This window comes from Desmodus rotundus, chromosome 9 (genome assembly GCF_022682495.2).
Source record: "Desmodus rotundus isolate HL8 chromosome 9, HLdesRot8A.1, whole genome shotgun sequence".
NCBI classification, from domain to species: Eukaryota; Metazoa; Chordata; class Mammalia; order Chiroptera; family Phyllostomidae; genus Desmodus; species Desmodus rotundus.
Window position 1 is genome coordinate 40,691,001 of NC_071395.1, and position 26,113 is coordinate 40,717,113.

At 54.9% G+C, this 26,113-nt stretch overlaps 3 protein-coding genes across 13 annotated transcripts; 1 reads left to right on the forward strand and 2 right to left on the reverse strand.

Moving 5' to 3' along the window:
* Nucleotides 1–1,754: 1,754 nt before the first annotated feature.
* SLC25A23 (solute carrier family 25 member 23) lies at nucleotides 1,755–11,876 on the reverse strand. Of its 3 annotated transcripts, XR_006656661.3 has the most exons (11): nucleotides 11,560–11,873; nucleotides 10,341–10,467; nucleotides 9,677–9,764; nucleotides 9,275–9,386; nucleotides 8,087–8,245; nucleotides 7,850–8,002; nucleotides 7,545–7,652; nucleotides 6,964–7,131; nucleotides 4,629–4,779; nucleotides 3,760–3,841; nucleotides 3,494–3,630 (listed from the first exon to the last, which is right to left on the reverse strand). XR_006656661.3 is itself a non-coding variant. In XM_024569169.4 (10 exons), exons 1-10 carry the CDS (start codon nucleotides 11,713–11,715, stop codon nucleotides 3,446–3,448), a joined length of 1,407 nt encoding a protein of 468 aa, XP_024424937.1. In that variant the 5' UTR covers nucleotides 11,716–11,873; the 3' UTR covers nucleotides 1,755–3,445. The 3 variants fall into 3 exon arrangements, 2 of the variants coding, with proteins under 2 accessions (XP_024424937.1, XP_045058358.1); XM_024569169.4 differs by lacking the exon at nucleotides 3,760–3,841 and having other exon boundaries at nucleotides 1,755–3,630; XM_045202423.3 differs by lacking the exons at nucleotides 3,760–3,841; nucleotides 7,545–7,652 and having other exon boundaries at nucleotides 1,755–3,630; nucleotides 11,560–11,876.
* A 2,265-nt stretch (nucleotides 11,877–14,141) lies between these two features.
* CRB3 (crumbs cell polarity complex component 3) lies at nucleotides 14,142–16,753 on the forward strand. The gene is made up of 5 exons (XM_024569109.3): nucleotides 14,142–14,295; nucleotides 14,523–14,698; nucleotides 15,447–15,517; nucleotides 15,990–16,133; nucleotides 16,460–16,753. The coding sequence occupies exons 2-5, from the start codon at nucleotides 14,617–14,619 to the stop codon at nucleotides 16,529–16,531; spliced, it is 369 nt and encodes a 122-aa protein (XP_024424877.2). The 5' UTR covers nucleotides 14,142–14,295; nucleotides 14,523–14,616; the 3' UTR covers nucleotides 16,532–16,753.
* Nucleotides 16,754–17,042: 289 nt separating this feature from the next.
* DENND1C (DENN domain containing 1C) lies at nucleotides 17,043–26,113 on the reverse strand. 9 transcript variants are annotated; one of them, XM_045202415.3, is made up of 23 exons: nucleotides 26,097–26,113; nucleotides 24,737–24,801; nucleotides 24,607–24,650; nucleotides 24,445–24,494; nucleotides 24,114–24,233; nucleotides 23,971–24,040; nucleotides 23,715–23,786; nucleotides 23,555–23,620; nucleotides 23,399–23,452; nucleotides 23,178–23,288; nucleotides 22,304–22,404; nucleotides 22,174–22,219; nucleotides 21,949–22,050; nucleotides 21,735–21,860; nucleotides 20,771–20,875; nucleotides 19,954–20,044; nucleotides 19,821–19,861; nucleotides 19,539–19,610; nucleotides 18,544–18,588; nucleotides 18,365–18,472; nucleotides 18,095–18,216; nucleotides 17,756–17,963; nucleotides 17,043–17,660 (listed from the first exon to the last, which is right to left on the reverse strand). In XM_045202415.3, the coding sequence occupies exons 2-23, from the start codon at nucleotides 24,783–24,785 to the stop codon at nucleotides 17,043–17,045; spliced, it is 2,421 nt and encodes an 806-aa protein (XP_045058350.2). In that variant the 5' UTR covers nucleotides 24,786–24,801; nucleotides 26,097–26,113. The 9 variants fall into 9 exon arrangements, with proteins under 9 accessions (XP_045058350.2, XP_045058349.2, XP_024424876.2 ...); XM_045202414.3 differs by lacking the exon at nucleotides 26,097–26,113 and adding an exon at nucleotides 25,923–26,059; XM_024569108.4 differs by lacking the exon at nucleotides 26,097–26,113 and adding an exon at nucleotides 25,923–26,057 and having other exon boundaries at nucleotides 18,095–18,162.

The following is a 26,113-nucleotide window of genomic DNA, read 5'->3' on the forward strand; positions in this document are numbered from 1 at the left end:
ACCCTATTTAACATGTGAAGTCTACCCTGCAGTATTTCTTATCCCCTTTCTCACCTTCATTTTTCTCCATAGCACCCTTGTTTTCTGCACTGCTATGTATTCATTCATTTATGCTACTTAGTGTTCTTTTCTCCCCACTGGAAGAAATTTTTGTCTCTTTCATTTACTTCTGTATCCCAGATCCAGAACTCAGTCTGGCCTAAAGTAAATGAATGAGATGATACATTAAAGGGCTTAGCCAGAGGTAGGATATGTAGTGCTTGCTCAATAAATAGAAATTGTTTTCCTTTGAAAGATGTCAGTGGAAATACCCTTTATTTTGAATGTGGGGAAACTGAGGCTTAGAAAGAGAACAGAAGCCTGTCTGGCATCACACTGCACATCAGTTGCAGAGCCTCCTAAAGGCCAGCCATACCGTCATAGGATATGAGAACGCAGACAAGATCCCTGGCTGGTGTGGCTCAGTGGACTGAGTACCAGCCTATGAACTGAAAGGTTGCCGGTTGGATTCCCAGTCAGGGCACATGCCTGGGTTGCAGGCCAGGTCCCCAGTAGGGGGCATGCGAGAGGCAACATGTTAACTGGTCCAATTAAATAAAGTGCTAATACTTGATTAGCACTTTACAGCCAGCATGGCGGCTGTAAAATTGGTAATGCTAATTCCTTGTTGGTCGCTGTGGATATTACACACCAATTTTTCTGGTGGCACGACCCTGAGGTAGCAGTATGCTTTGACCCACTCCTGGGAATTGATGCTAAGGGAATAATTCAAAGGAAGTAAAGATACAAAATAGTTAGCAAGGCTTGATCCCTTATTTGAGTGTGTGAAAAAAATCACATGTATGGATGTGCAAGTATATCAGTGAGCTACTGCTACGTAACAAATTGTCCCCCCACACCACAGCAGTTTAATATGCAAACAGGGTGGAAGCTACAGTGTCTCTCATAATCTAATCTTGGAGTGATATACCGTCACTTCTGCTGTGTTACTCTCTGGACTATACAGACTCACCTTGGTGGAATGAGGGGATCATACAAGAATGTTAATACTAGAGGTAGAGATGGAGGACATCTTGGAAGGTGACTATCACAGTCCGCACAGCACAAAGTTTGGACATGCAGAGACAGGCAGAAAACAGGTCTACAAGGATTGCTGGCAAGCACCAGGAGCTGGGAGAGGCGATGAAGGACCCTCTCCTGGGGTCTTCAGAGGGAGCGTGAGCATGCCAGCACCTTGACTTGGACTTCTACCCTCTAGAACTCTGCGAGAATGAATTTCTGTTGTTTTTATCCATGACAGCCAAGGGGTGGGAACCAACCAAGTGTACACTCATGGATGAATGGATAAACAAAATGTGGCCCTCCCAGATAATGGAGTATCACTCATGAAGTGTTCCATATTTAAAAAAATATATTAAAATGGTAAATTTTTGTTAGGTGTACTTCACCACAATAATAATATACCAATCTAAGATTTGTTGTTTTCAGCCCCATTTGCAGCAACGTGTGACGACAGCCCTGAGAAATGAATACACTTGTGTAATTAGAAACAACACGGGAAAAACTAGAAGGGCTCCTGGATATGGACTTCTCCTCGCTCCACTTTGCAGGCGTGAAAGCTGAGGCTCCAAGAGGGAGTCATTTCTCGGTCTCCCCCAACTGTGAGTGATGGAAGACAGCCCATGTCCCTTCCCTGGGGGTATTTTGAGGGTGTCCCACATCCACCCACCCCTTTCAGTAAAAACCACAATGAGAAGAGCTTAGAAAAATGTATTCCTTTTGTTCTTTTTCTTTGAAATAACACACACAGGCAGGGAGATGGGGAGAGGTTGAAGCCTTGAGGTCCTCTATCCCCCACAAACATCCCAGTTCCTCTTCTGTAGTCCTTTAATGGGGTTCTCCAAGGACTTGGGAGGAGTGGAAGGAGGGGTCCCTCAGTTATCCTAAGCTCAGAATCCAACTCTAAAGTGCAGAATGTATAGGGGATGTTGGGGCTTGAGTTAGTCATAAGGCTGGGGGGTGGGGTGAGGGAATGTCTGCTCCTCTCCTTATAAAAATAGATCTGGAATGAGTTCTGGAGGTTTGGTTCGTTTTGCATAACTGGATGCTTGGGTTTGGGGAAGGGTGGTCTGTGTAGACTTGCTCCTGGCTTCCATCTCTGAAGCCTGAGGAGAGGCTGCTAGTGCTGGGGCTATGGGGAGGTCCCCTTAATGTGTCCCCACCTCAGATTGCCTCATTGCCAGCCCCCAAGAAAGAGCAGCTGGATCTTCCAGAGGGACCCAGGCTCTGGGGGTTATCAGCTTATAAGGTGGGGAGTGCGAGACTGCAGAGGATTGAGGGAGGGTTGGAGGGAGCAGTGTTCCCACAGAGTCCAGGGTGTGCCCATGCTGGAGAGGTGGGGGGTCCAGTGTCAGTGCAAGGCATGAGAGGGGAAGCTGGCTGTATGAGGAGCCAGGAGGCAGGGACCTGGGGGTCCCACTGGCTCCCAGGTTTGGGTTGTGGTGGGGAGGTCTCTGGGCTCTTGTGTGTGTCCGAGACAGGGGACCTGTGTGGTCCAGAATGCTGTGATCAGCCTACTGGTACCTAAATGTGGGATCTGAACATTTGGGAGCCAGTGTCTGGGAGGATTCAGGTCAGAATCCAGGGGCTCGGGGGCTGGGATCCAGTGCCTGGAGGTGTTGGGGTCTGTTTCCTGTGAGGTTTCAGAGTCCTGCTGCAGTTGCGGGGACCCACTTGCTCTGCCACTGGGCTCTCACAGTTGTGGTTTTCGGAGCTGAATCGAGTGTCTCAGGCCTTGGGGATCTGGAATCCAGTGGGTTGGGGGTTGAGGGTATGGTGCCTGAAAGGTAGGGATCTGGCAGCCCAAGCGGAAGGATCTAGGGGATCAGGGATCCAGTGGTGCGGGCCCCAGGATCTGGGCATTGCACTGTCAGGAGCTGGTGGCTGGGGTTTCCAGAATCCAGGGGCCACGCTTGGAAATCCAGGGCTCAAAACATGGAAGTCTGGGATCTGCTAGTGGGGATGGGGATCTGGGTTCTGCTGCCATATGAGGACTCCCGGATGTGGTGCCTAAGGGAGCAGGGGTCTAGGTGCTTAGCTGTGGGGATATGTGCTCCTGTGGGTGGGGTTTCAGAATTCATTAGCTGAGTTGCTGGGGATCCAACGGTTAAGACATGGAGGTCCAGGACCCTGTGTGTGTGTGTGTGTGTGTGTGTGCACACACGCGCCCTGGGGTGGGGAGGGGCGGAGGGGAGGGGAAGCAGGGAAACATGGGGGCCAGTATCTGGAACTCGGGATGCAGGACCCAGTGGATGAAGGATGGGGATCCTGTGGTTTAAGTGGGGGGCACCTGGGATCCACTGGCTGGGCCATCAGTCACCAGTGGCTAAGGTGTACGGGACGTCATGATTGAGGAGGGATGTTAGTGAGGGAAGCTCTGGGTCCCTCACCTGGATGTGACCCCCAGGGCCTGCTTCATGTTTTCGTAGACCACATAGGAGATGCTCACAGCTGGGATAACCTTCATGAAGTTGGGGGCAATGCCCCGGTAGAGGCCCGGTATGCCCTCCTGGGACAGGATGTGACGGAGCAGACCCAGCATGGAGAACTGGGGGGCACCCTCGATGGAGGCTGGGAGGGGATGAGGGGCCAGGTCAGGCCAAAGGTCCCCCTCTCCCTTCCCTCTCCCACCCCCACAGGGCTAGGCCAGGTGGCTGTTGCAGCAGGAGGGAAGAGGGTTAGACTAACAGCAGGACCTACCACTCAAGAGTCAGGACTTCTACTGGCCTTGGAATGGATTGTTCACCTTTTCACTTCAATCTGGAGGGCCCAAGTTTGGGGACTATTCAAAACAGAGCAGGTATGAGTGTGTGTAGTGGGAGAGGGCACAGAAGTGACCTCTTCCTGGAACTGTATCCCCACCCTCTTCTCCCAGCTAACTCTTACTCATCCCTGCAACCAGCTCTTCAGGGAAGCCATCCTGGGCACCCCAGTCTAAGTCAGGCTCCTCTTCCCCTTTATTCAACCCTAAATCATACTCAACTGTGGGATCACTTATTCAGCACCTCTTCCTCTCCAGCCTGTGAGCTCTTTGAAGGTAGGAAACCGCATCTGTCTCATGCACTGATACCCCCCCAGTGAAAATCATAGAACACAAACACTAAAACTCCCCAGGAAATTCCGTAAGTAGATCCGGGTATAATAGGGCAGAGGCAGGGAAAGAACCCGTGAAAAAAAAATACAGAGAAACACAACAAAATGATAACCAGCCCGGCACTGGCCCTCCTTAACCTGGTTCCTCACCTTCCCCTCACTAACCCAGCCTTGCAAATTAGATCTCAAGTTGCCAGCCTGACATGGTAGCTGAAGTCTACCAAGCAGCCTCCCAGCTATGATTGCTAGGGCCCTTCCAGCATCTGATCTCCTAGTTAGGGCTAAGGGCTCCCATTCTAATGTCACAAATGGGTACACTGAGCCACAGAGAGAGGGTGGGACTTGGTCAAAGTCATCCAGATCCAGGAGGAGGATTCTACCTGGTATTCCACCTACCCAGGAGGAGGAGCTGGGGAGGGGAGGTGGGACCCAAACTGTGAGACCTTCCCTGCCCCATCCTCCCGCCCAGGCCTCACCTTGGGCCTGCATACGGGTCCGGACCAGGGCCAGAGGGTAACTGGCTATCTGGCCACAGGTGCTGGAGATGGTGCCACAGGCCAGGAGCACGAGGATGCCCGGGTCAGCCGAGTCGTGGCTATACTGCTGGAGCCACCGGTTCTTCAGGGTCTGGCAGGGGTGAAGAGGGGAATAGGATGGGCTGGAGGTGGGTGACACCAGGAACCTGCCTTCAGATACCTTGCTGGCTAGCTTCGGTATCCCGTGACAGCTGGGATGAGCTCAGCACTTGTACCCCGAGGGGCAACACTGGCATTTTACCTGCACCCTCTCAACTCAGCCCCCACCACTACCCTTTATGGTATATGGAATGATGGCCCCCACTGTCCATGCCCTAGTCCATGGAACATATGAATAGGGAAATTTATGTGGCAAAAAGGACTTTGCAGATGGGGTTAAGTCAAGGATCTTGAGATGGAAGATGATCCTAGAGCATCCAGGTTGGTTCAATGTCATCACAAGGGTGCTTATAAGAGGCAGAGAAGATGTTATGATGGAAGGAGATGGGTAAGAGAGAGAGGTTGGAAGATACTATGCTGCTGACTTTAAACACGGAGGACGGGCCCACGGACCAAGGAGTGCAGGCGGTTGCTAGAAACTGGATAAGGTAAGGAAACAGACTCTCCCCCAGGGGCTTCAGAAGGACCACAGCCCTCCCGACACATTGATTTTAACCCAGTGAGACCCATTTCGGACTTCAGCGCTGTGATGGATTAGTGACGTCTAGCCTGGTATGGAATGGGCGAATGAGAAGCAAGTGTTTTGCCATTCTTGCCTTCACAATTGCAGTTAGCCTTCTCTCGAGTCTGGAGCTGTATTTGCCAAATAGGTGTTTAACGAATTTTTAAGAGATGTTCTGTTGAAAAGAGGTTCGTGGCCGACACTGGGCTAAACAAAATGTTGTTACTTCTTAGTGGGACTTCTCAGAGCCTTTACAGGACTAACAGATTTTGAAACTTCAAGAGGGCACAGGGTTTCTAAAGCTACTTAGAACTCCCTCCAAAGTCCCTTTTTTTAGCGAAGAATGGATGAAACAAGGTTGCATCTTACTTCTGCTCATGACTCTCAACGGCTTCGCACTGCACTAGGGATAAACCCGAACGCTTTCTCATTGGGTCCTGCTGCCTCTTCAGTTGTTCCCAGCCGCTCACCGCTTCCACTCTGCCAGAAGGACCAGTTCGTTCCTGCTTCTGGGCCTTGGCATTCACTGTGCCCTCTGCCTTGTTCACACATATGTCCCTTCCGTGTATGTTCAACTCATCGATGCTTCAAGAACACCTCTCAGAGACGTTCCTAGACCTGCCCTCTCATCCACTGGTACTTTCAATTGCACATCCTGTTTAATTATCTTCTGAGAGTGTATCAAGATCCCAAAGCACTGATTTGCTGGTTGCCTGGCTCCCTAGTTCGTTGAAGTGGTGTCCAAGAGGGCAAGGGCTGTCTCATTCTCACTTCATGCAGCAGCCAGCCCAGTGCCCAGCACATATGGGTGCTTAAGCAAATGAACGGATGAATGAATGAGTAATGGCCGTGTCTTATTTGGCTGCATAGATGTTGGGAGGGCAGATATGGAAGAACTTAGATCAGGAAGGACCGGCTATGTAATTTGTGGGGCCCAGTACAAAATAAAAATACGTGAGGTTCCTCCTTCAAAAATTATTAGGAATTTCAAGATGGCAACAGCAGTGTTCCAAGTGAGGAACACTTGGTCGGAGCCCTTGATTGTCTGCCCATGAAGCTGACCCTGCCCTGGATACAGAGATTTTGGGGGGATGCCTGGGGACATCTGGGACTGTGCTATGTGGGGAAAACCTGGTGATTCCATCAGAAGGTAAAAGCAATGGATGAGGCCCCTGGCAGAGAAATAGCAAAATTCCTGTTTTTGTGTTTCCTGATGAAAGCCCCAAGAAGCTGGCCACAGGGTGCAGATTTTACGGTGACACAGATGCAGAAATGGGCGGGCCCTGAAGACAATGGCCTGGAGACACAGGCCAGGTGTAGTACAAGCTTTGGGGCAAAACTCACCTTTGCCTGCTTTCATGAGTCTGTGAGCTGAAAGAGGCCCCAACTATCACATATCCTGAGACCCTGGAAGGCCGAACTGCAGTGGTAGGTAAGGAGTGAGGATGCCTACTGCCTGAACGGGTCCCCAGGATCCCCAGATCTGTGTGGCCTCCCCACCCCAGGATTGGCTCCCCTACTCTGAAGGTCAACTGAGTCAGCCCCACAGGAAGAGGGTGGCCCACGGGGAGATCCCAGAGGGGAGAAGAAAGGAGGGGCGGGCTACCCACAGACCTCGTAGACAGCCAGGTCGATGCCCGCGTAGGGAATGATGCCCAGCACGTTGGGCAGGTAGCCGCGGTAGAAGGCGCGGGGCCCTTCTCGCTCCATGATCTGCCATGCGCAGTCCAACAGCCCCTTGTACTGGCCCGTCCGGCGAAGGGTCAACCGCGTCTTTAGTACCTGGAGAGAACCCGATTATCCCAGGAAAGCTGCTTCTGGAATCACTACATCCAGGAATGAAGACACCTAGAAATAGCTATTCCTGGAAGGAGATACCTTGTGAATAAGTGAATTTAAAAAACCCACTTTCTCTAGAATCTTCTATTGCTAATCTCCATACCTAGAAATGGTCACACTTCTCAGAGTGGCATGTGGCAGCCACTGCTAACAGTCTTCCAATATCTTGACCCCTTCTCCCTTAATAATAGAAACCATTGTTTTCAGGAAATTGTGGCCTACAGCTTTTAGAAATAAAGACTATATTTCTCAGCTTTCCTAGGTGTGGCTGAATCAAGGAGAGGCAAAGTTATAATCCCAGGGCTTATCACACCATGAAGTGAAACGGGGCCTCCGTCAGGGTCCCTCCTTCTCACCTCCATGGGGTAAATGATGGTCTGGGCTGTGGCACCAGCCAAGGATCCAGCCACAAAGCGCTCCTGCACATGTAGTGTCTCCTGCTGCCCCCGAATGGCCCGCTTGATCTGAGGGTGGGAGACACAGCGGTGGGCAGGACCTCAGGGGTTAAGCTTTCCATACACTTGGACCTGCCCTCTAATGTCCTCCTACCATGGGCATCATGCAGAAGAACAGATGCCCACCCCTGGGGACCTGCAGACATTCCCCACCCTCAAGCCAATCATGCACATCCTAGCTCATGCCTCCCCACAACTGCCCCTACCTGCTCATAGGCCATGAACTTGATAGCTGACTCAGGTGCAATCTTGAGTACGTTGATCCCGTTGCCACGCCACAGGGAGCGCATGCCCCCCTCTTGGATCATGTTCCGTAGGCCCCCCAGGATGTTCAGCCGATTGGTCTTGGAGGCATGGACCTGGGCAGGAAGACAAGGTGACTTTGGGGTCCTCTCCAGGGGCCCAGGCCTGGAAGAGGGGGTGGGTCTCTTCAGTACTCTCACCTGCATGAAGACCTTGAGGCGGTCCAGAGGGGCTGTGCCTGTCCTTGACACAGCGCCTGCCACTGCACCAGCCACCAGCTGCTTCCACCACATGCCAGTCAGCTTCTCTTGCTGTGAGAACTCGTCAGGGACAGTCAGGCACTCGCCAATGTCCAGGACCTGGGGATGCAGGGTGCAGAGATGTAACTCAGCTCTAAACGAAGGTATCTCCAAGAATCCCTGGATACCCAGGCAGTCCATCAATGAATCTTGCTTGGAGAGCCCAGGAGATCCCTACCAGATTCCACCAAAACATCCAAGTCAGTCACCTTCCATGTAAGATCCTAATATCCCTCCTTGGGGACTGCGACCAAACTCTACTGAAGGATTTGCCACATAAAGATCCCTCCAGAGCCACCAGATCCCTCTGACGGATCCCATTCAAGGGTCTCCCACATAAGGATCTCAGAAGATCCTTCCAGGGCCATACAAGATCCTACAGGGGGCCTCCCACATAAGGAGCCCAGCAGATCCCTCCCAGGGCCTCAGCAACTCCCGCAGGGATTTCCTTCACAGGGATCACTCCTCCTCTAGAGTCCTCCTGCAGACTCCCCGACTGAGCCCCTCCACGAATCTCCTCGTGAATCTCTGGCTCTCCCATCATATCCCACTAGTGGATCTCCCCCACATGCCGTCAGTTTCTACCAGAAGCATTGCTCAGGAAATCCCACCCAGGAAATGGAGACCTCGAGCACCCCTCCCAAGTTCCAGTGGACCCCACTGGACTCTCCAAAGACAGTGCCTTCTTGTCTTTCAGCAAGAGAATCCTTAACTGAGGCATTTAGAAAGCAGAAGGGGAGGTACGTGGGTTGAGGGTGGGCGGCCAGGTACCCCACCAGGTGAGCTCTTTCTTCCCCATGTGCCCAACCCTCCCCCCTCCCCCCGCAGCCTGCCTGCTCAGAGGCCCTACAGCAAGTTTGAAGAGTTCCCATCAGATTGCAGAAACCTCCCCAAATGGGTCCTCAGTCCCTCAAGTTCCAAATGGAGAAAAATGAGGAGCAGAGCCCCATCCCTCAGCTGTTCCCAGTGGCTCATCCTTCTAGAGCATCCTGACCCAGCTCATTCTTGCCCTGGGAAGACTGAAGCTAGGCCCCCAGGGAGGAGGAAGAGGGCCCAGTCACTAGGCTGGGAAAGCCACCCCCGCCTCACCGTGGAATGCTTCCAGAAATAGAGCACGTCTTCTACATTCTCCAGTGAATGCAACAGGAAGTGGTCACGCCATTCCTGCCAATCGATGGTCATAGTGCCGTCACGGTCCATGCTGGGGGGTGGGACAGAATCAGTACCTGAGGCTGGGGTTGGGTTGGAGTGAGGTTCTAGTTGGATTTAGGGGTAGACCAAGCTTGTCTGCACTGAGAGCTCAGCGCTTCAGTGGGGCAGACTGAGGCTCAGGGAGGTGAAGCAACTGGCCCAAGATGGACCTGACTCCAAACCTCAACTTCTCAACTCTGCCTGCCCACCCTGGTACTGGGTCTGGGGCCTAGAGGCTCGAGGCGGCTAAGGCAACCTGGGGACCAGAGTTACCTGGGATTCTGGACCCCAGCTACTCACCTGTGTAGAATTTTCTCTGCCTGCTCCAGGGAGATAGAAATGCCCAGAGCTCGGAAACTCTGCTGGATCTCAGAGACATCAATGTGACCTGGAAACCAAGGTGCGGAAGGGGGTGTGTGTGAGTGGGGGGCCCTAGGACGTGGAGTAGGACAGTTTGAAATGCGAGTGGTCTAGCAAGACCAGGGGGTCTAGAAACCCAGGGTGAGCTTTGCGGCAGTGTTGGGGAATCCCCGACCCAGTGGAATCTTAGAAGCGGGACTGGGCAATGTTGAGGGGTCCTCTGTTCCATGAATGAATGAAGGTGTGAATGCAGGGGTAATTGCAGGACTCCCTGCAATATCAAGGGAGATCAAGAAGTGATATTGGAGACCTAGAATATGCTATGGTGAGGGGGGCTCTCTGTGCCATAGGAAATCCAGGAGCAATAGGGGCATCTTTGTCCCTTTGAAAAATCTAAGGGTAAATAACAGGGGTCTCAATCCAGGAAGAAAATGAGGTGGGATGGGCTGGCTGGGCCATGAACCACCTAGCTGGAAGTGAGGAGGGTTCCCAAAATAGCCTGTGAGTCATCAGGGAGAAGCAGCCTTACCCCTCCTCCTGGCATCATCAGTGCTAACCCCACTGGCATCCCCAGGGTCCCAATAGCCCCATCCCTGGGCCTTACCATCCTGATTCTGGTCCAGACTGTGGAACAGAAGCAGCAGGCGCTGTTCCCGCTCCTGCAGGTATTGGGTAAACTCTTCCAGGTCCAGCCCGCCATCTGGGTCAGCACCAGACTCTAGGGAGAGGCCCTGGCAGGGGGAAAGGGACAGAGGGAGCTCCAGAAGGCTGCTACCCCATGTGGGGCGGGCACAACAAGCTTATACCCCAGGAACCCAGTGACTAGAGGACAGGGACAGGGTAAGTCACCCCTTCCCTCCATCAGCCTATTTCTCAGTATGACGCCCAAGGCCACAGTAGGGCTGTGTGGTGGGTATCAGTTGTCCAGTTTTCCTGGCCAGTAAACTGAGGCTCTCCAAGGTCAAGTAATTCATTCAAGGTTACAGAGCCAGGAAGTGGGAGGTAGCCTTGGGCTCTCGTCTCTGAAAGCCTGTCCTCCCAGCTGTCTCTTACAAAAACCTGTCCCTGTGGCAGTTTCAGGAACTCCCCGTAGAGACAGCTCTGGGCAATGTGGGGCAATGACAGATCCAAGCTGAGCAGCTATAGGGTCTTCACTTTCCCATCTGGAAAGTGGGAGGTTGGACTGGAGGTGTCAGGATGCGATGGAGCCATTCCAGTGGCACCTGGGGCTACTGATGTGGGGAACACCTGTATGGGCCCAGGGGCGAGTTCATGCTTTGGTAGGTGCATCCCCAGCTGAGGGTGGCCTCAGACTGGACTGGGTCCTTGGCTGTGGCAGCCTGGGGCATTGAGCCAGGCCTGCGAAAGGGCAGGAATGTAAACATAGAGGCTGGGGCAGCTGGCTGGGAGGGCAGTTGGTGCCCAGAGGAGGGGGAGGGGGACAGTGTGTATCTTGGGAGGTGGGAGCAGCTATGTCTTGGGCTGTGCAGAGTTCACAGGAGGTGTCTCCGGGCAGTGGGCAGGAAAGTGGGTCAGACTCTATTCTCAGGCAGACATTGCCTACCTCCCTGGGGTTGAGCGTAGGCACCCCAGCCAAACCTCATGCCCCGGGCCTCTGTAGCCCTTTTTTGTGTGAACTTGTTAGACCCACGTACAGGTAGGCAAGGGGAAAGGAACAGAGACACCCAGGCTGGGCTCAGGTGCTGGAGTCCGGCCACAGACAGTGCCTGGCGGATCCCGTCACTCCATTCAGGGGCTCGGATTACCCGGCGCCGCTAGGGCGCGAGCGCGGCTCACCAGGCCCGGGTCCCTGTAGGGGGTACCTGTTGGGCGCCGCGGCTCGGATCGCCTCCGCTCAGCCGGGCCAGTCCCTGGCGCAACTCGTGCACGTCCACGCGGCCGTCCTTGTTACTGTCCAGCTCCTCGAAGAGGCGACCCCAGCGCTGCCGCCGCTCCGCGTCGCCCGGACCCCCCCGCATGGCGCCCTCCGGGGGGGAGGGGAGGCCCGGCAGCAGCGGCCTCAGCCGGGGCTTCGCCGCTCCCCCTCCCCCCCGGGGCCCCGCAGGGCCAGCTCCGCTGCCACCGCTACCGCAGCCTCCGCGCAGCCAGCCGGGCTCTGGCACTTGCTGGAGGTGGTGACTGCTAGCCGTTGCCGCCCGCGTCAGAACTTGCGGCACCTCCCCCGACCCTCTTGGGGGGAGGGGGCTGAGGGCGGAGCTGGGGGGGGTGTGGGGAGGGATGTCAGGGATGCTCGGGTATTGCACAGCCTAGGGAGCATTGGGTTCATTCTGGGAGAGGGGCTAGAGAGATCAATGGCCTCAGTTCCGTTTTCAGTGTTCCGCCTCTGTGTGCCTCAGTTTACCCTCTGCCCAAGGGGGCAAAGTAGGGAGATGTCGGTGATTGGGTTTCGTAATATCTTTCCACTGATCTTCCTTCCCTACTAATCCTCTTCAGAAACTAAAGTTCTCGTTTTTCCCAGACATACTCAAGAACCAGTCCAACGCCACCTAGCCCTGCATCTGCCCGCTCTCTCATTCTACATTCCCCCCTAAGCAGCAGTAACGCAAGAGCTGGACGTGACAATGTCTCTCAGTCCCTAAATCCCTCCCGCGCGCCTTCTTTCTTGGTCCCACTCAGACTGGGAAACAAAAGATCAACATGCGGCGCGGCTGCAAGGTCGGTTTCCTATTGGCCACAACCACCTAGAGCAGTGCCCGCCGGTCCCGCCTTGCCCACCCACCAGGGGCAGCCTCGGGCTCCGCCTTCCGGGGCTCTCCAGGCAGTCTTAAAGGCACCGCGGCCTCGTGCAGAAGCCCCGCTGACTGCTCTCTCCAGACCATCCTGGAGGGTCTCAGTGTCCCAGGGGCGTCTCAGGACCCGCACAGGGGTAGCTGAGCTCAGAAGGCTGGGTCCCAGCTTGTCGCGTTCACTACATCTACCAAATATCCATCCTTCCCATTAGTTTCGGGCGCAGTTTCTCGAGTCATCATTACGGGGAGGGGCGCCCAGATCACGAGACAGCGAATAATAATAACAGATAACATAGATTCAGTGCGTTACACATGCCAGACCTTTTACTCACCTCTCGTGTCGTCCTTGCCAAAACCCTATAAGGTAGGTGGGACTGGCTTTCCCATTTCTCGGATGAGGAAACAGGAGGTGATGGCTCTCTCCCCAGTCCACGTGCCCAGTAAGGGCAAAGCAGGAATTTATCCAGACCTGGGATCTTTACCCATCCCTTTATACCCTAAAAGGGATTAATTTCCCCCTAGGCATCACTATTCACCCCCAGGAGGAGGTCGTCTTTTTAACGTTGTCCTCTATTCAAAGGTACAGTCGTGACGACACCCTTGGTTCCCACTCAGGTTCTGCCCACACAGGTGTGCTCGAACAGGTGCGTCCCTGACCAACATGCCTCTTATAGAGGGTCCTGTCACAGATGATCCTTGCAGGTGCCTTCCATCATGGGTATACCGATGTTTTTCCACGAACATGCCCCAAATAGGTTTTCTCAGATATATCCCTGACAGATGGGCCTCAATACACATGAGCCTCTGTCCTGCACCCCCCGCTCCCACCATGTGCTTCCATGTGAATGTGCTTCATAAAGATGTTCTCAAGTCTTTCTCTCATTTGGGCTCAACTCGATGCAGATGTTCCTCATACAAGACTATTTCCTTCACCTCACAGGTCTGCGTCTCAAAAGAAATCCACCCAGGAATGTGTTATACAGCGTCTCTCCACCCCACAGGTGTTTTCCAGTTAAGTGTACACTCATATGTGTCTGCTTCCATAGAACTGGTTCCCATACAGGCGTACTTCAATGCAGGTGTGTCTCATACAGGTATTACCAATACATTTTCACAAAGAAATTTGTTATACAAGTGGTGTTCATTTCACAGGTAAGCTATGCAGATACGTTTTCAAAACCCTACACCAGAGCGCCCCCGTCAGGTGTTTGCTATAATGCAGCTGTTCTATACGGTTGTTTCCCACACAGGTATGCTTCTAGTCGGCTATTCTCCAAATGGATGTGAGTCAACGCAGATGTCTCCCATAGGTGTGCTTCTTACATGTCCCTGCAGATGTCTTCTCTACAGGTTTGCTCCCATGCAGGTGTGTACCACACAGGTGTTTTTCCATTAGGGACTCCTCATCTGGATCTGCCCCAGAAAGGAGTGCCTCATACCTCGGTATCTCCGGGCCTCCTGTGTCTCCACACCTGTGAGGTCCTACAGATGTGCTCGAAATACAGGTGGGAGTTTCCTCTTGCACCTGCGCGCTTCCGCCTCTTTTTACTTCTCCTCTTTATAGGATTGGGTTCCCGTTACAGGTGCGCTCGAGGCAAGGCCCCACCTCCCTCCTGGCTCCACCCTCTCATCTCTGCTCAGGTGCACAAGCCGGAAGTGCGCTCCCTTCCCAGGTGGGTGACTAAACTTTCCGGGTCACGTGAGCGGGAGGAGCTGGTGTAGTCCGACCGAGCGACCGCGGGACGCACTGAGGGCTCGAGCGAGGGAGCCAGACCGGGAACCTAAGCGCGATCTAACATCCCGGGCCAGGTAGGGAGGCAGGTCGCGTTGGTTGGCCTGCTGCCCCCTTCTTTTATTCCCTTCACTTTCCGGAGTCCAGGAACGCACCTCCCCGAGTTAATTTTTAATCTCTGACCTCTGCGGCGGGGCGGGGTTGGACTCCGGGGTGCCCTGGCGCGGGTCACCCCTCCCTGGGCCCGCGCCCGGGTCCAGCCTCCTCCCCCACGCCCTGGCCTTTCTCCGTCTCCCGCCCCTAGGTGCCAAGACTCTAGTACCCCCCGCCCGAGATGCGGTAGGAGCGGCGCGCACGAGAAGCCCTGTCCCTGGTGCCACCAACCAGTCGCCCGGCCCATGGCGAGCCCCAGCTTGGGGCTGCTCCTGGCGCTCGGCCTGTCGCTGCTGCCGGCCCGCTGGGGCCGTGCCTGGGGGCAAAGTAGGTACCGACAGGGGCACTGGGGACCTGGGACTATGAGAGGTCAAGAACTGGGGAGCAGGCATGGAGTGCCTTGGGGGCAGCAGTCTACAAGGTCAGGGCTGGGGAATTTGAATTCTTTAGTCCTTGGTCTGTCTGAATTGGTCTAAAATTCCTGAGTTCCTGATTGGAGTGGAACTATGAGCTGGGGGCAGAGGAAGCCTGCATATCTGAGTCTCTGTGGTTGAGGTGTTTTGGGCGGGCCGTGAGCCTGGATGAGGCCTGCCTGGGGCTCTGAGCACAGGATGACCACCAGGATGGCCATATGGGTGGACCCAGCCATTCAGTTCTTTTCTTCCAGTTTCAAGAGCCTGGGGTGAGGGTTAGGGGTGGAATAAAACAGATACTCCAGGGAAAAGCAGGATCTGTCCAGATCTTTAAGGGCCAAGGAAAGGCCAGGGATTGGGGAGGGAAGGGGAGGGGGCAATTGGGCTTCCAGACACTATCCATTATCATAGCCCCCAACTCAGGGCAAACTGCAAACTAATGTGGGCTGATTACTCACTGCTGGGCTCTCCTGGGCTGGGGGTGTCCAGAGGAGCCGTACAGCTGGGCTGGCTCCTACAAGGAGAGCAGGGGCAGTCAGAAAAGGGCAGAGTTCTAATGAGGGGGTGGGGGTGGGCAAGGGGAATCCCCAAGGAAGGTGTAGATGTGCAAGATGGGAAGGGCAGATGGAGCTTCATTCATCCTCTCTACCACCTCCTCACAGCGTTGGAGCCCACTACTGCATATGAGAATGGCACCTCTACCACCCCACACCCTGACTTCAATGGGGCCCTGGTGAGTTGGGGCATATACAAGGCAGGAGGGCAGCAGGGATGCTATTCAGGAACCCACATGTAGCAGATAGAGAGTTCTAGATCCACAGAGGTGGCAGGTCAGGGTAGGGGTTGGCATTGGAGAACCCCAAGAGACCAGAATACCAACCCAGCGATTGGGGAAACCCAGTATCACAGGAAGGGAGTAGATGGTGGCAAGTTTAGGGGGTCAAGAGCCCCATAGGTCTCTCAGAAGGAGGGAGGGAGGAAGCTAGGAGTCCAGATGTTGCAGGTGCTTGGGAAGGGGGCCCCAGACATGGAAGGTGTAGGGGACTGGGAGCCCCAAATGTGATAGATGGGGATTAGGGTGGAGGAACCAGATCACCTAAAGGGGCAGGGGTGGGCGGGGGGTATTAGGAACCCAGATGCTTCTAAGGTGGGGGTGGACAGGATCCCCAGATTTAGGGAAGTCACACCTGTCCCCTGTCTCGCAGTCTAAGGAGGCCACTACCGCCATCATTGTGGTCTTCTCCCTGCTGGCCGCCCTGCTTATGGCCATGGGGCTGGTGCTGCTGGTGCGGAAACTGCGGGAGAAGCGGCAGACAGAAGGCACCTACCGGCCCAGCAGTGAGGAGCAGGTGGGTGCCCGCGCGCCACCACCCCCCAACCTCAAGCTGCCTCCTGAGGAGCGGCTCATCTGAATGCTGGGGTCTGCCACAGCCGCCACCACTGCCCAGGACTGCCTAGCACCTGCTCCCACACAGCACCTGCCACCGAGACACCAGCCTCTCATGGCTCAGTTTGGACTTGGGGGCCATGGGGCACCTGCCCGGGGGCTCTGCGAAGCATGTCTCCTCTGCATGACTTTGCCTGCAATTGGGGGTGCCGGGGCTAGGGACCTGCCTTCCTGCTTGCGGCACCACCTCCACAAAGGCCCGACAACCCCCCTCTCCTTTCCTTTCAGTTCTCTCACGCAACTGAGGCCCAGGCTCCCCAGGACTCCAAGGAGAAAGTGCAGGGATGCCTGCCCATCTAGGTTCCCTTCCTCTATCCATCTCCCTCCCTTGCTGTGTGACCTTGGGGTGAGGCTGATCCCTTTCTGGGCCTTCAAATTCATCCAGCCCAGCTCCTAAGAACAGAAGGGAAAAGGTGCTTCAAAGACTCTGCCCCCGAGAGCAAGGGAGGGTGGGGCTGCTCACTTTTTATATATATGTGTAAAATCGGTAGTGAGATATAATAAAACCTTTTTTTGAGCTGGTGGAGGCAGAAATTAGCCTAGACAGAGGAGATAAGTGCAGGGCTTATAGGCTGTGGAGGGGTGAATTGTAACGCTGTGAGGATCCTAGGGGCTGGGAGGGTTTCCTGGAAGAGAGGGGTTTTTGCTCCCCCTAGGAGCCAGCTGGAGGCTGCATCAATAGGGAAGGTGGTGGATGGTGTGGGTTTCTGAGCAGAGATAGGGTTCTCAGGTAAACTCACCAGGAAAAAAACCAGCTTTGCACTCTTGAGACTTTATTGAGAGAATGGTGTCTCCTCCGGATGCCTGATCCTTAACCTTCAAAACACTTTTTAAGCTCAGAAACTCTAGGCCTGCTTCTGGCCTGGGGCTCCTGCCAGTTGCTATCAGGGGATCTGGTAGCTCCTGGCTCCTTGGGGGGCTGAAGGTGTGAATACTCTGTTCGCAGGTCCTCGGAAAGCTGAGCTCTGGGGTTTTCTGGGGTACTGGGATCAGAGGAAGAGTCAAGGGGAGATGTCCAGGTGATATCTGAGTTGTGCTTGGTGGGGACCAGAGGTTGGGGGCTCTCTGGAGGGATTGGCTGGGTGGGTGCTGTGTGGAGCTGGGAGCAGGGGTTCTCCTCAGCTCTGGGGTCTCCAGCTGCCTTGTAGAGAGGGGAGAGATGTGGGATTTGATGAGGAGGCTCTGTGAGGGAGGGCTTGAGGTCCTCTCTGCTGCTTGAGTCTGCAGAAGCTGTTAAAGATTGGGTTGAAGAAGTGATTTCTTGGCTGGCCTCTGAGGGTGGCTGCGGAGCGAGGTTGTCCAAGGAGCTCGTGGTATCCAGAGGTCGGGGGCTTTGCAGAGAGGGCAGGTGGGCAGGCAGGGACTGGGGCTGGGGCTCTGGGGTGTCCTCCTCATCTGGCTGCCATCTTGGTCTTTCTGGTAAATTGGGCTGGACGGGGGTGGAGAGATTAGCAAATCACTGGACTTTAGGTGGAGGAAGGGTGGCAATTTGGATGGGCAGGTGGGGCAGGCTGGAGGGCTCACCAGGCTGAGGCAACTGTCCAAGTCCCCTCTGTGGCAACAGTCTAGGCTCTGGCTGGGCCGCAGGCTGCTCGCCCTGGTGGGTCCCATGCTCAGACTGTCCAGAATCTCACCCAGCAGATCCAGTTCTTCCCCGGAGCCCAGGAAGCTGCTGTCCAGAGCTTCCTCTGCCCATGAGTCCTGGGCATTCTCAGGGCTCAGTGGGGGTGTCCTGGGTGAGGATGGGCAGTTTCAGATATCTGCCCGAAATCCCCAACTGTTTGGAAATTTGGGGACCATCTTCCCCATTAGTCCTGGCCTCCCACTTCCAGCATTGCCCTCTTCCCTGCCTTTGAGCCTTACCTTTCCTGCAGGGACTCAGAAGATCTCTCTTCCAGCCGGAGCCTCCTGCTGGGGCGAAGGGGCCGGTTCTGCGAAGGATAGGTTTGGAGGGGTGGGGCCCCAGGAGCTACAGAGTCAGGGGACTGTGTAAAGGAGGGTGTGTATGAAGTATTCAGAAGATACTGGGGTACAGGAGGAAGGAGGTGAGCTGTCTAAATGGAGGTTGAGAATGGGAGGGTGACTTGGTGATATTTCCAAGTGTGTGTGTCAGGCGTGGGCGGGGCACCTTACCTGTCCAAAGTGCTGGGTTATTGGCAGGCGCTGCTGCAGGTGATCTGAGCGGCTGGTGAGGGACAAAGCCCTCATGGAGCCTCCCCTCTGCAGGCCAGAATCTTTATCCTAGGGAGAGGGTGAGTGAGTCAGGAGCCTGTTTCCCCATTTCCCCCTGGGCCATTGGCCATGAGCCTTACCTTGTACATCAGGAGGCTCTGCACTCCCTTCAAGCCACTCTTGGCCTATGGAGGAGCCAAAAGAGAATTAGATCCGAGGTGCTTTGACGCTGGGCATTCGGGAACTCAGCCCTCCATTCCCTCAGACAGCCGTGTCTTGCCATCTATTCATGTCTGTGTCTTACACACACACACACACACATTTTGCTGTGTATAATGCACTCCTGTGTATATGCACACCCATGGTTTTGGCCCAAACTCTCAGGAAAAAAATCTTTTGTTTTAATTTTTTATTTCAATTTTTAATGTATTTATATTTAGAAACAAAACCGATTATTGTATTCCAGGGTGCTGTTTTGCATGTGGATATCATTACTTCTTTCTGGAGTTACATTTTTAATACATAAGCATAAATAAAAGAATTAAAAACATTTATATAGACACAGAATTAGCACTACCCATATATAGTGCGCATTCTTATTTTTCCCTCAAAAATTTGGGCAAAAAAGTATGCATTATACATGGCAAATACGGTATTCACAATTCCCCATACACAACCTAAGGAATCAATACAAGCTCCTGACCCTTTTACAGATACAGAAGGAATATTCCTGGGACAATAACCCCCAAGTGAAAGGGGGAGTGGCAAAAGCAGAACATCATAAAAATGTGTTTGTGTTCAGGAGCCAAGCGAAGAGTAAAATTGAACAGACAATTTGATGCTGCAAAAGTTGGCCCTGGGAAAGTTGGGCTTGGGAGAAAAAACCCACAAGCGTAGAAGCAGGGTTTGCAGTGTCTGAGAGGGACAGAAAACCCCCCAATGAATCTTGGTCATGAATTTTGTACAGGAAAGAGATTATCCCAACCAAAATGAGAATGGTGAATAGAAACTAAAAGTGGGGAAAATTGTTGATGGTTTATCTACTGGTTTAGTTGATAAAAATGTTTGCATTTTCAATATGGGGTTAAAATGTCCTCTGTCGCCCCAGTAAATGGCCTGTCTAGCCCATTGTTACCGAGCGGTACATGTTCCTGACAGCTGGTTGGGTCTTGGCCTTGACAGAATGCAGGAGGGCTCCACCACCTTTCTGGGAAGAGAATGTCAAGAGAGGCTTGGGCATCTGGGGTTTACCGGACCCCACTTTACCCCAGGATGTGCGATGCTGGACCAGCCCTTCTCCCTCTCTGTGCCTCAGTTTCTTCACCTCTATAAATGAGCAAATGATGACCCTATCTGGGGACTGTTGTGGGATTAAATTAATCCAGTAATAAACTAAACAAGTGTTCAGTGTTAATACCTTTAGGTTGTCTGCCCAGAGCTGGTAGGAGCGAAGGGTGCCTGGAGTGAGGAAAGAGCATGGTCACGGCAGGCAGGCTCAGGTTGGGGTGCTGTTGGTGGGGTGGGGACTCCGGGCTAGGTTCAGTGCTCACCTGAGGAGGCCCCGCTGCAGGTAATCTCCTGCTCAAAGAGATCTGAGAAGCCCTCTCCTGTGTTAAGCTTCTGTAGCCGGCCTTCAATGAACTGAGGGCGAGGGAAAGCGTCAGAGAGTCAGACGCAGGGCTGCCGCCAACATATCTGAATGTGAGGACTAGGAGTCCTCTCGCCTGAGGGCGTAAAAGCCATTCCTGACTCCCCCAGGACCCAGGAGGTCTGGAGCCACCTCTGGAAACCAGGAGTCCAACCCTCTCCCCGCCCCCCAGGCCGGGACCTGTGGTCAGGGACCAGACCCCGCCCCTCACAGGGGCCCGGAAGCCGGATTCCACCACCCCAGACCACACACTTCTCAGTGACCCTGGAAGAGGTCGACCCCACCTTCAGGGACCCTAGAACCCACGCCCGCGCTGAAAGATCCTGGAGTCCATCCACCTTCTTCCAGGAACCCAGGAGTCTGGCCCTGCTTCAATCCCCTCCCAGGTGCTGGGACCCGGGAGTCCGGGCCCCGCCTCCTCCTTCCAAGCCCAAGGAGGTACCTCTCAGGCCACGCCCCTTCCGAAGGCCGGCACCGACTCCCACCCCAGAGCCAGGAATTTGGTCCCAGCCTTATCTCCCCAGGGACCAAGGAGTAGATTTTTGTACCTTAGGAAGTCAGGACTGGGGCTCTCATCTTTAAGAACCCAAGTTCAGTCCTGCCTCCCCAACCTGGAGCGGGAGATCCGGCCAGACCGACTCTAGCCCACACGCCCCAGGCGTCTGTGTCCCTAACCTCACCCCTCCGGCTCCAGCCCCGCCCTTAAGGCTCTGGCGCACCTGTTTGAACAGCTGCAGGTGCACAGCCCGCTGGTGGAAGGCTTGTAGGGGAGATCCAGGCTTCTGAGCTAAGAATGCTTCTTCACTGAAGGTCACAGGCTCCCCCTGGAAGAAGGACCCGCATCCTGAGCTCCTTGAGGCTCTTCTGGACACCAGCTACCTCCCTCACTCTACCATATGTCTACATAGCAAATGGTAATTGAGCGCCTGCTGTATGCCTGATCTTGTGCAGGGGCTCGTGAGCCACGGAGAGGACTTGGGCTTTTACCCAGAGGGAGGTGGGAGGTCTGGAGGGCTGGGGCAGAGGTGGGAGAAGTGAGGTCGGTGCTCACAGGTGACCTCTGTCAGCTTTGGGGAAGAAAGACTATGGGGTGTGATGGCGGAAGCCCAGGAGAGGGGACTCATTGAGGAGGCAAGCATGCTGATCCAGAGGAGCAATAATGGGGACCAGACCAGGGTGGAGACAGAGGAGGGGGAGAAATGGGCAGACTCTGGATGAGTTGTCAGGGCAAAGCTGACAGGAACATCAGATGCCTAAATGATAAATCCTCCCCATCCTCACGTTTTTATAGACTAGTGAAGAACTGAGTGGAAGGAGTTTGAAAGTCAGCAGATCAAAGTCCTGGCTTTAACACTTGCCCACTGTGGAACTTCTCCAAGCCTCAGTTTCCTCATATGTGAAATGGGACCACAATGGCATCTATCTCATAATACTGTCGTGAGCATTAGACGAGATAGTAGAACCTAGCATTTGAGTACTCACGATGTTCCAGGCACTATCCAAGCATTTTGCATATGCCCATTTATTGACTCACGCCATCCTTTTGGGGGGTACCATCTGGATTTCATTTTACAGATGGGCAAACGGAGGCACAGAGTAAGCACTCTATAAACGATAGGTATCAACATTATTCTGAATGCTTCAGGGCCCACGAGGCTGCTCCCTCAGTGTCCCGCTGCTCACCGGGCTGCAGACCAGAGCATCACGGTACCCCCCAAAGAGCAGGGCCTGGGCTTTGAGGAAAAGACGGGACACCCCTTCTCCTGGGGCCAGTGCGACCTTCCTTAGCCGCAGCCTCAGCAGGGACACCTGGAGAACAAGGGAGTGGCGCTGAGCGGGTGGGTTTGGGGCCTCTGCCTCCCAGCTGCAGCAGGAGGACAGGAGGGGTGACACTGACCACGTCTGGGGGCAGCGCCTGCACGTCGTCAAAAGGCGTCTCTAAGATATTGGAGTCCACGTTCATCATCACGACGTCCTCTAGGCCTTTCTCCAGCACTCTCTGCGATGGAGGGTGGTAGGGGGTACCGTGCTCAGAGCCTGAGGATCCCTGGCAGCGAGGGCATCTGGGGGGCAGAGGGGACAACTCCACCCATCCCCACAGTCCCTGGCCACCCCCACTCACCTCGGTGAGACTGGAGTGGACTCCAATGAGGTAGGGCATGGGAGCGCTAGGGAAGACAGGGAGAGCGGGGTGATGCAGGAGCCGCTCCCTGGTCCCCAGGTCCTGTCCCTTCCCACACCCCGTCCCTCACCAGCAGTAGTCCAGCAGGTGCGGTGGCAGCGTGGGGATCAGCACATGCTCCCATCGCATGGGGTACAGCAGGGCACAGGACGCGTGGACGCATGAGGTCAGCTGAGGACGGATGGGTACCGTGGATTCAGGGCCTGGGCCACCAGCTTCAAAAACCCTCTCTGGGATGGTGGCTCTCCCAACTCCATTTCCCACCCACCTCACCTTACCCACATGCTACTGGGTAAGAGGTGAAAATTCACACCCCTTTAGAAATCACATGGAGACCTAGAATTTGGCAACTTACAGTGCCTGGAGCAGGTGGAGCCAGGACTCGGCACATCCTAGTCCCTCCCTCTAGGCTTTGGAGCTAATATGCAACCTCCAGGATCCCTCTTCTTAGGGATAGAGCTGCGACTCAGTCCACTGGCTCCACCCCATGAGGCGGAGCTGTCACTGAGCCCGCCCTAGTCCTGCCCTTAGGGGTGGGGCCATGACTCAGCTCCACTGACCCTACTCCTAAAGAGGCGGAGCTAGAATTCATCCTCCTGGTCATGTCATCCTCTACCCCCTACCATCCCTGTCCTCTCCCCAGGGGCGGAGCTAGAATTTAGCGCTCCCTAATCTCAGCCCCCAGGGAGCAGGGCCAGACTTGTTATGGCCCACAGTGGGTGGAGTCTGAACTCAGCGCTCCCAAAGAGTAGCTCACAAAGTGGGGCTGCAGCGCTACCCGCTCCCCCTACAGGAACAGAGCCAGGGTTCAACTCAACCCTGACCTTCAAAGGGGCAGAGCCAGGATTTTGCCCATAGGTGTCGCCCGATGAGTTTAGAGTAGGAATGCACCCACGTAGTCCCGCACCCCCCCCCCCCCCAGCTGTTGGCCCCGTCTGTCTCACAGTGCTCAGCTTGCTAGCGGTGAGCATGACTCTTCGCTCGGCCAGGAGTGCCGCGAACAGCCCCACGATGTTCTCGTCGGTCACTGCTACCACCAGCTCTGTTAGGTTCCTCTGAGGGACAGAGAGCAGTGCTGGGCCTGAGGGCCCACAGTATCTGACAGCCCCTGCGGGTTTCGAGACCTCCCCCCGCACCCACAGCCTCCTCCCAGGTGTCCACTCACGTTCTCAGGAATGGATGGCAGGCGGCCAGAGTCAGGGGCCACGAAACAGGAAAGCTGTTGTGGGAGGGATTGGCAGGGTGAGGGGGGTGGGAACCTATCAGTCAGGGGTTGGATTCACATGGGAGCCCAACCTTCCAGGCCCCTAGCCCTGCTCACCGGCCTAATGTTTCCAGGGCCAGGGGGCAGGATGCTGGGCGTACTGGAGATCATCACTCCGCTGCCCTGGGGGAGAGGTGTAGCTGTATGGTCCTCCAGGCTGGGACGCTGCCTCCCCATCCACCTGGAATCTGACGCCCAGGAGTTGGGGTCTACTCACCAGCTCCACCGAGGTCTGGGTCTCTGGCAGGGTCTGCTGCAGCCGATTTAGAAGTTCCTCGACCTCTGAGACCTGGGTGGGGGTGAGGTGTCTGGTCAAAATGTGCGTTGGGGATTCTGAAGACCTTGGCTCAAGCTGGGCGTTCTGAGAAGAGCAAGTGGCTCAGGTCTGGCCTGAGAGTTCTGAGTAGGGCTGGGGGCTGGCTGGGCTGGGGGCCAGATTCCTGCAGAGTGAGGGGGATGGAGGTTGGTCTCACTTGGTCCTGCGCCAGGAGATCCCCTACTGTATTCAGCAGCTTGTAGAACACCTCAAACCAGGGTAGGTGGCTGTAGAGAGAGGGCAGAGGTTCCATGAAGTGCCTCTAGGTCGAGACCCACCCCTCACACCCATATTTCACACCTGAGGATACAAAGACAACTGTGGGCCCCAGCCCGTAGGCGGCAGAAACCAAATCTACGGGTGCCGGTCAGGTCCGTGAGGGCGAAGGTGAAATGCTGTACGGCATGGCTGGGAGGTTGCCTAGAGGTAGAAAATCCTCTCAGAGACCTTGGGGGCCCCAGCTCCCTGACAGCCCCGGCAACGCTCCTAGTACTGTTGCTCCACCACTATTCTAGGGTCCTGGGTGTATAAGTCCCCAGTTGTTAGGGTCCCTGATTCCCTTGGTCCCTGGGTGTCCGAACCCTTGAGTCCTTGGGTCCCTAGGTCTCTGGATGTCTGCTTTCTTACGTACCTTTCCACATCAAAAGGGAAGCAGAATTTAGGCACCATCTGCATAGCTTCCTGGGGGTGGAGAAGAGCACACACTGCTTGGCCACTCAGGTTGGACCCTACTCTCTCCTCCCCCAGGGAGACTGACCCTGGCCGCAGAGGAGCAAGGGCCCAGCATGCATACCTGGTCCCTGAAGTCTGGGGGGAACTGCCGCAGGATGAGGGGATCTGCAGGGAAAGTAGGCCTCTAAGTTCAGGGCCCCAGGCCCACCTTCCATCTCCACCCCACTCATCTGATGCCCTCCCCCACTCACCCTCCTGTAGAGAGGCGGGGCAGGCTGCTTCGAAGAACCAGTCAAACATGGCAGGAGGACCCCCTCTGTGGGACAGGAAAGGGCTTAATGGGTCCATGAACTTGCTTCTGTATGTGTGGTTGTGTCTGTGGTGTCTGCCCATGTGTGTGATTGTGTGTGCCTGTGTGATTTGTGCAGCTGTGTGCATGATCCCCAAGGGTATGTGGCAGTGACTGTGTGGGTTGTGAGGGTGTGCCTGCAATGGTGTTGATTGTGTGAATGACTGAGAGTATGAAGGGAGTGTGACTGTGTGTGCATGTGCAAGACTAGTATAAGCATGTGTCTGTGTGTATAACTTGTGTGAGCATGCAGGTGTGTGTGTATGTGTGATTCAATCTTGTGTCCCCTGAAAGGATGAGGCTGTCCAGCGTATGTGTCGGGTGGGACTGTAAGAGTGTTGGCCAAGACAAAACATGGTGAATGAGTCCGTGTTTTCTCATGTGGCTGTGTGATTGGGTAAATGTGCAGGCATCTCAGTGGTCTTGGGAGCAAGAGGTCCTGCCTTTGCATCTCTGTATGAGACTGGATGAGGCCCCAGGGGCTGACTCCAAATTCCTCACCAGAGAAAGGAGGGCAGCATGCCCTAGTACTTCTGTCTTCCTCTTCTTCCCCCCTCCCACTCACTACACAGAGGATGGCGAGACTGCGCTCAGTGGGGGAGATAGCCAGGAGAGAGATAGAGAGATACCTGGAGGGCAGCAGAGGAAGTAGATGGGGACTGAGGGCAGACACACCATCCCTCCCCTGGAGACCCCTGTCACTTAGGCCTCATGTTGATAAAGTCCCACACAAGTACAGGGACACAGAGTCCTCCCTCACCCTGCTGGCCCCCAGAAACCATGTTCCCCATCACTCAGATACACCAAGAGGTGAGGTGCACACTCAGAGCTACAAACTTAGTCACATAAAGGTGGGAGGGGAGAAAGGGAGAGAGTGGGAGAGAAAGAAGGGGAAAGAGGCTGTGAGCGGCCTGAGTGTGTCTGAGTGGAGTCCGTTTTCTAAGCCAGCTGAGTCCTGCTGTGATTCTGGCCATCTGCCCTGTGGCTCTGGGTCCCTCCCCAGCCTAACCCAGCCCCTCTCCCCTTGGCCCTAGCCCAAGCCTGGTCTGGGAATCTTAGTCCAGAGGATATGGGAGGGATGCTCTTACTCAGCTCTGGATTCCATGGTCCCTGCAGGGCTGATCGGTGAGGCCCTTTCCCCAGGGGTCCTGGGGCCTGTGCTTGCTCAGGGCTGGGCCCTGAGCAGGCTCAGCTTCCTGTGTGGCTGAGAGAGGAAGTTTAATGGGTGACGTCCCCAGAGCGAGGCCCCTGCCCCCACCTACTGTGAGAAAACCAGGCA

Coding starts and splice junctions, on each gene's coding strand:
- DENND1C (XM_045202414.3), bottom strand. Junction 22,405..23,177: donor CCGCTAGCAAGCTGAGCACT/GTGAGACAGACG, acceptor ATCCGTCCTCAG/CTGACCTCATGCGTCCACGC. Junction 18,589..19,538: donor TCAGGAACATGTACCGCTCG/GTAACAATGGGC, acceptor GCTCCTCCATAG/GCCAAGAGTGGCTTGAAGGG.
- CRB3 (XM_024569109.3), top strand. CDS start 14,617: ATGGCGAGCCCCAGCTTGGGGCTGCTCCTGGCGCTCGGCCTGTCGCTG. Junction 14,699..15,446: donor GGGCCGTGCCTGGGGGCAAA/GTAGGTACCGAC, acceptor ACCTCCTCACAG/CGTTGGAGCCCACTACTGCA. Junction 15,518..15,989: donor CTGACTTCAATGGGGCCCTG/GTGAGTTGGGGC, acceptor CCTGTCTCGCAG/TCTAAGGAGGCCACTACCGC.
- SLC25A23 (XM_024569169.4), bottom strand. CDS start 11,715: ATGCGGGGGGGTCCGGGCGACGCGGAGCGGCGGCAGCGCTGGGGTCGC. Junction 8,003..8,086: donor GCCTCAAGGTCTTCATGCAG/GTGAGAGTACTG, acceptor CTTCCTGCCCAG/GTCCATGCCTCCAAGACCAA. Junction 3,631..4,628: donor GACCCGTATGCAGGCCCAAG/GTGAGGCCTGGG, acceptor ATCCCCTCCCAG/CCTCCATCGAGGGTGCCCCC.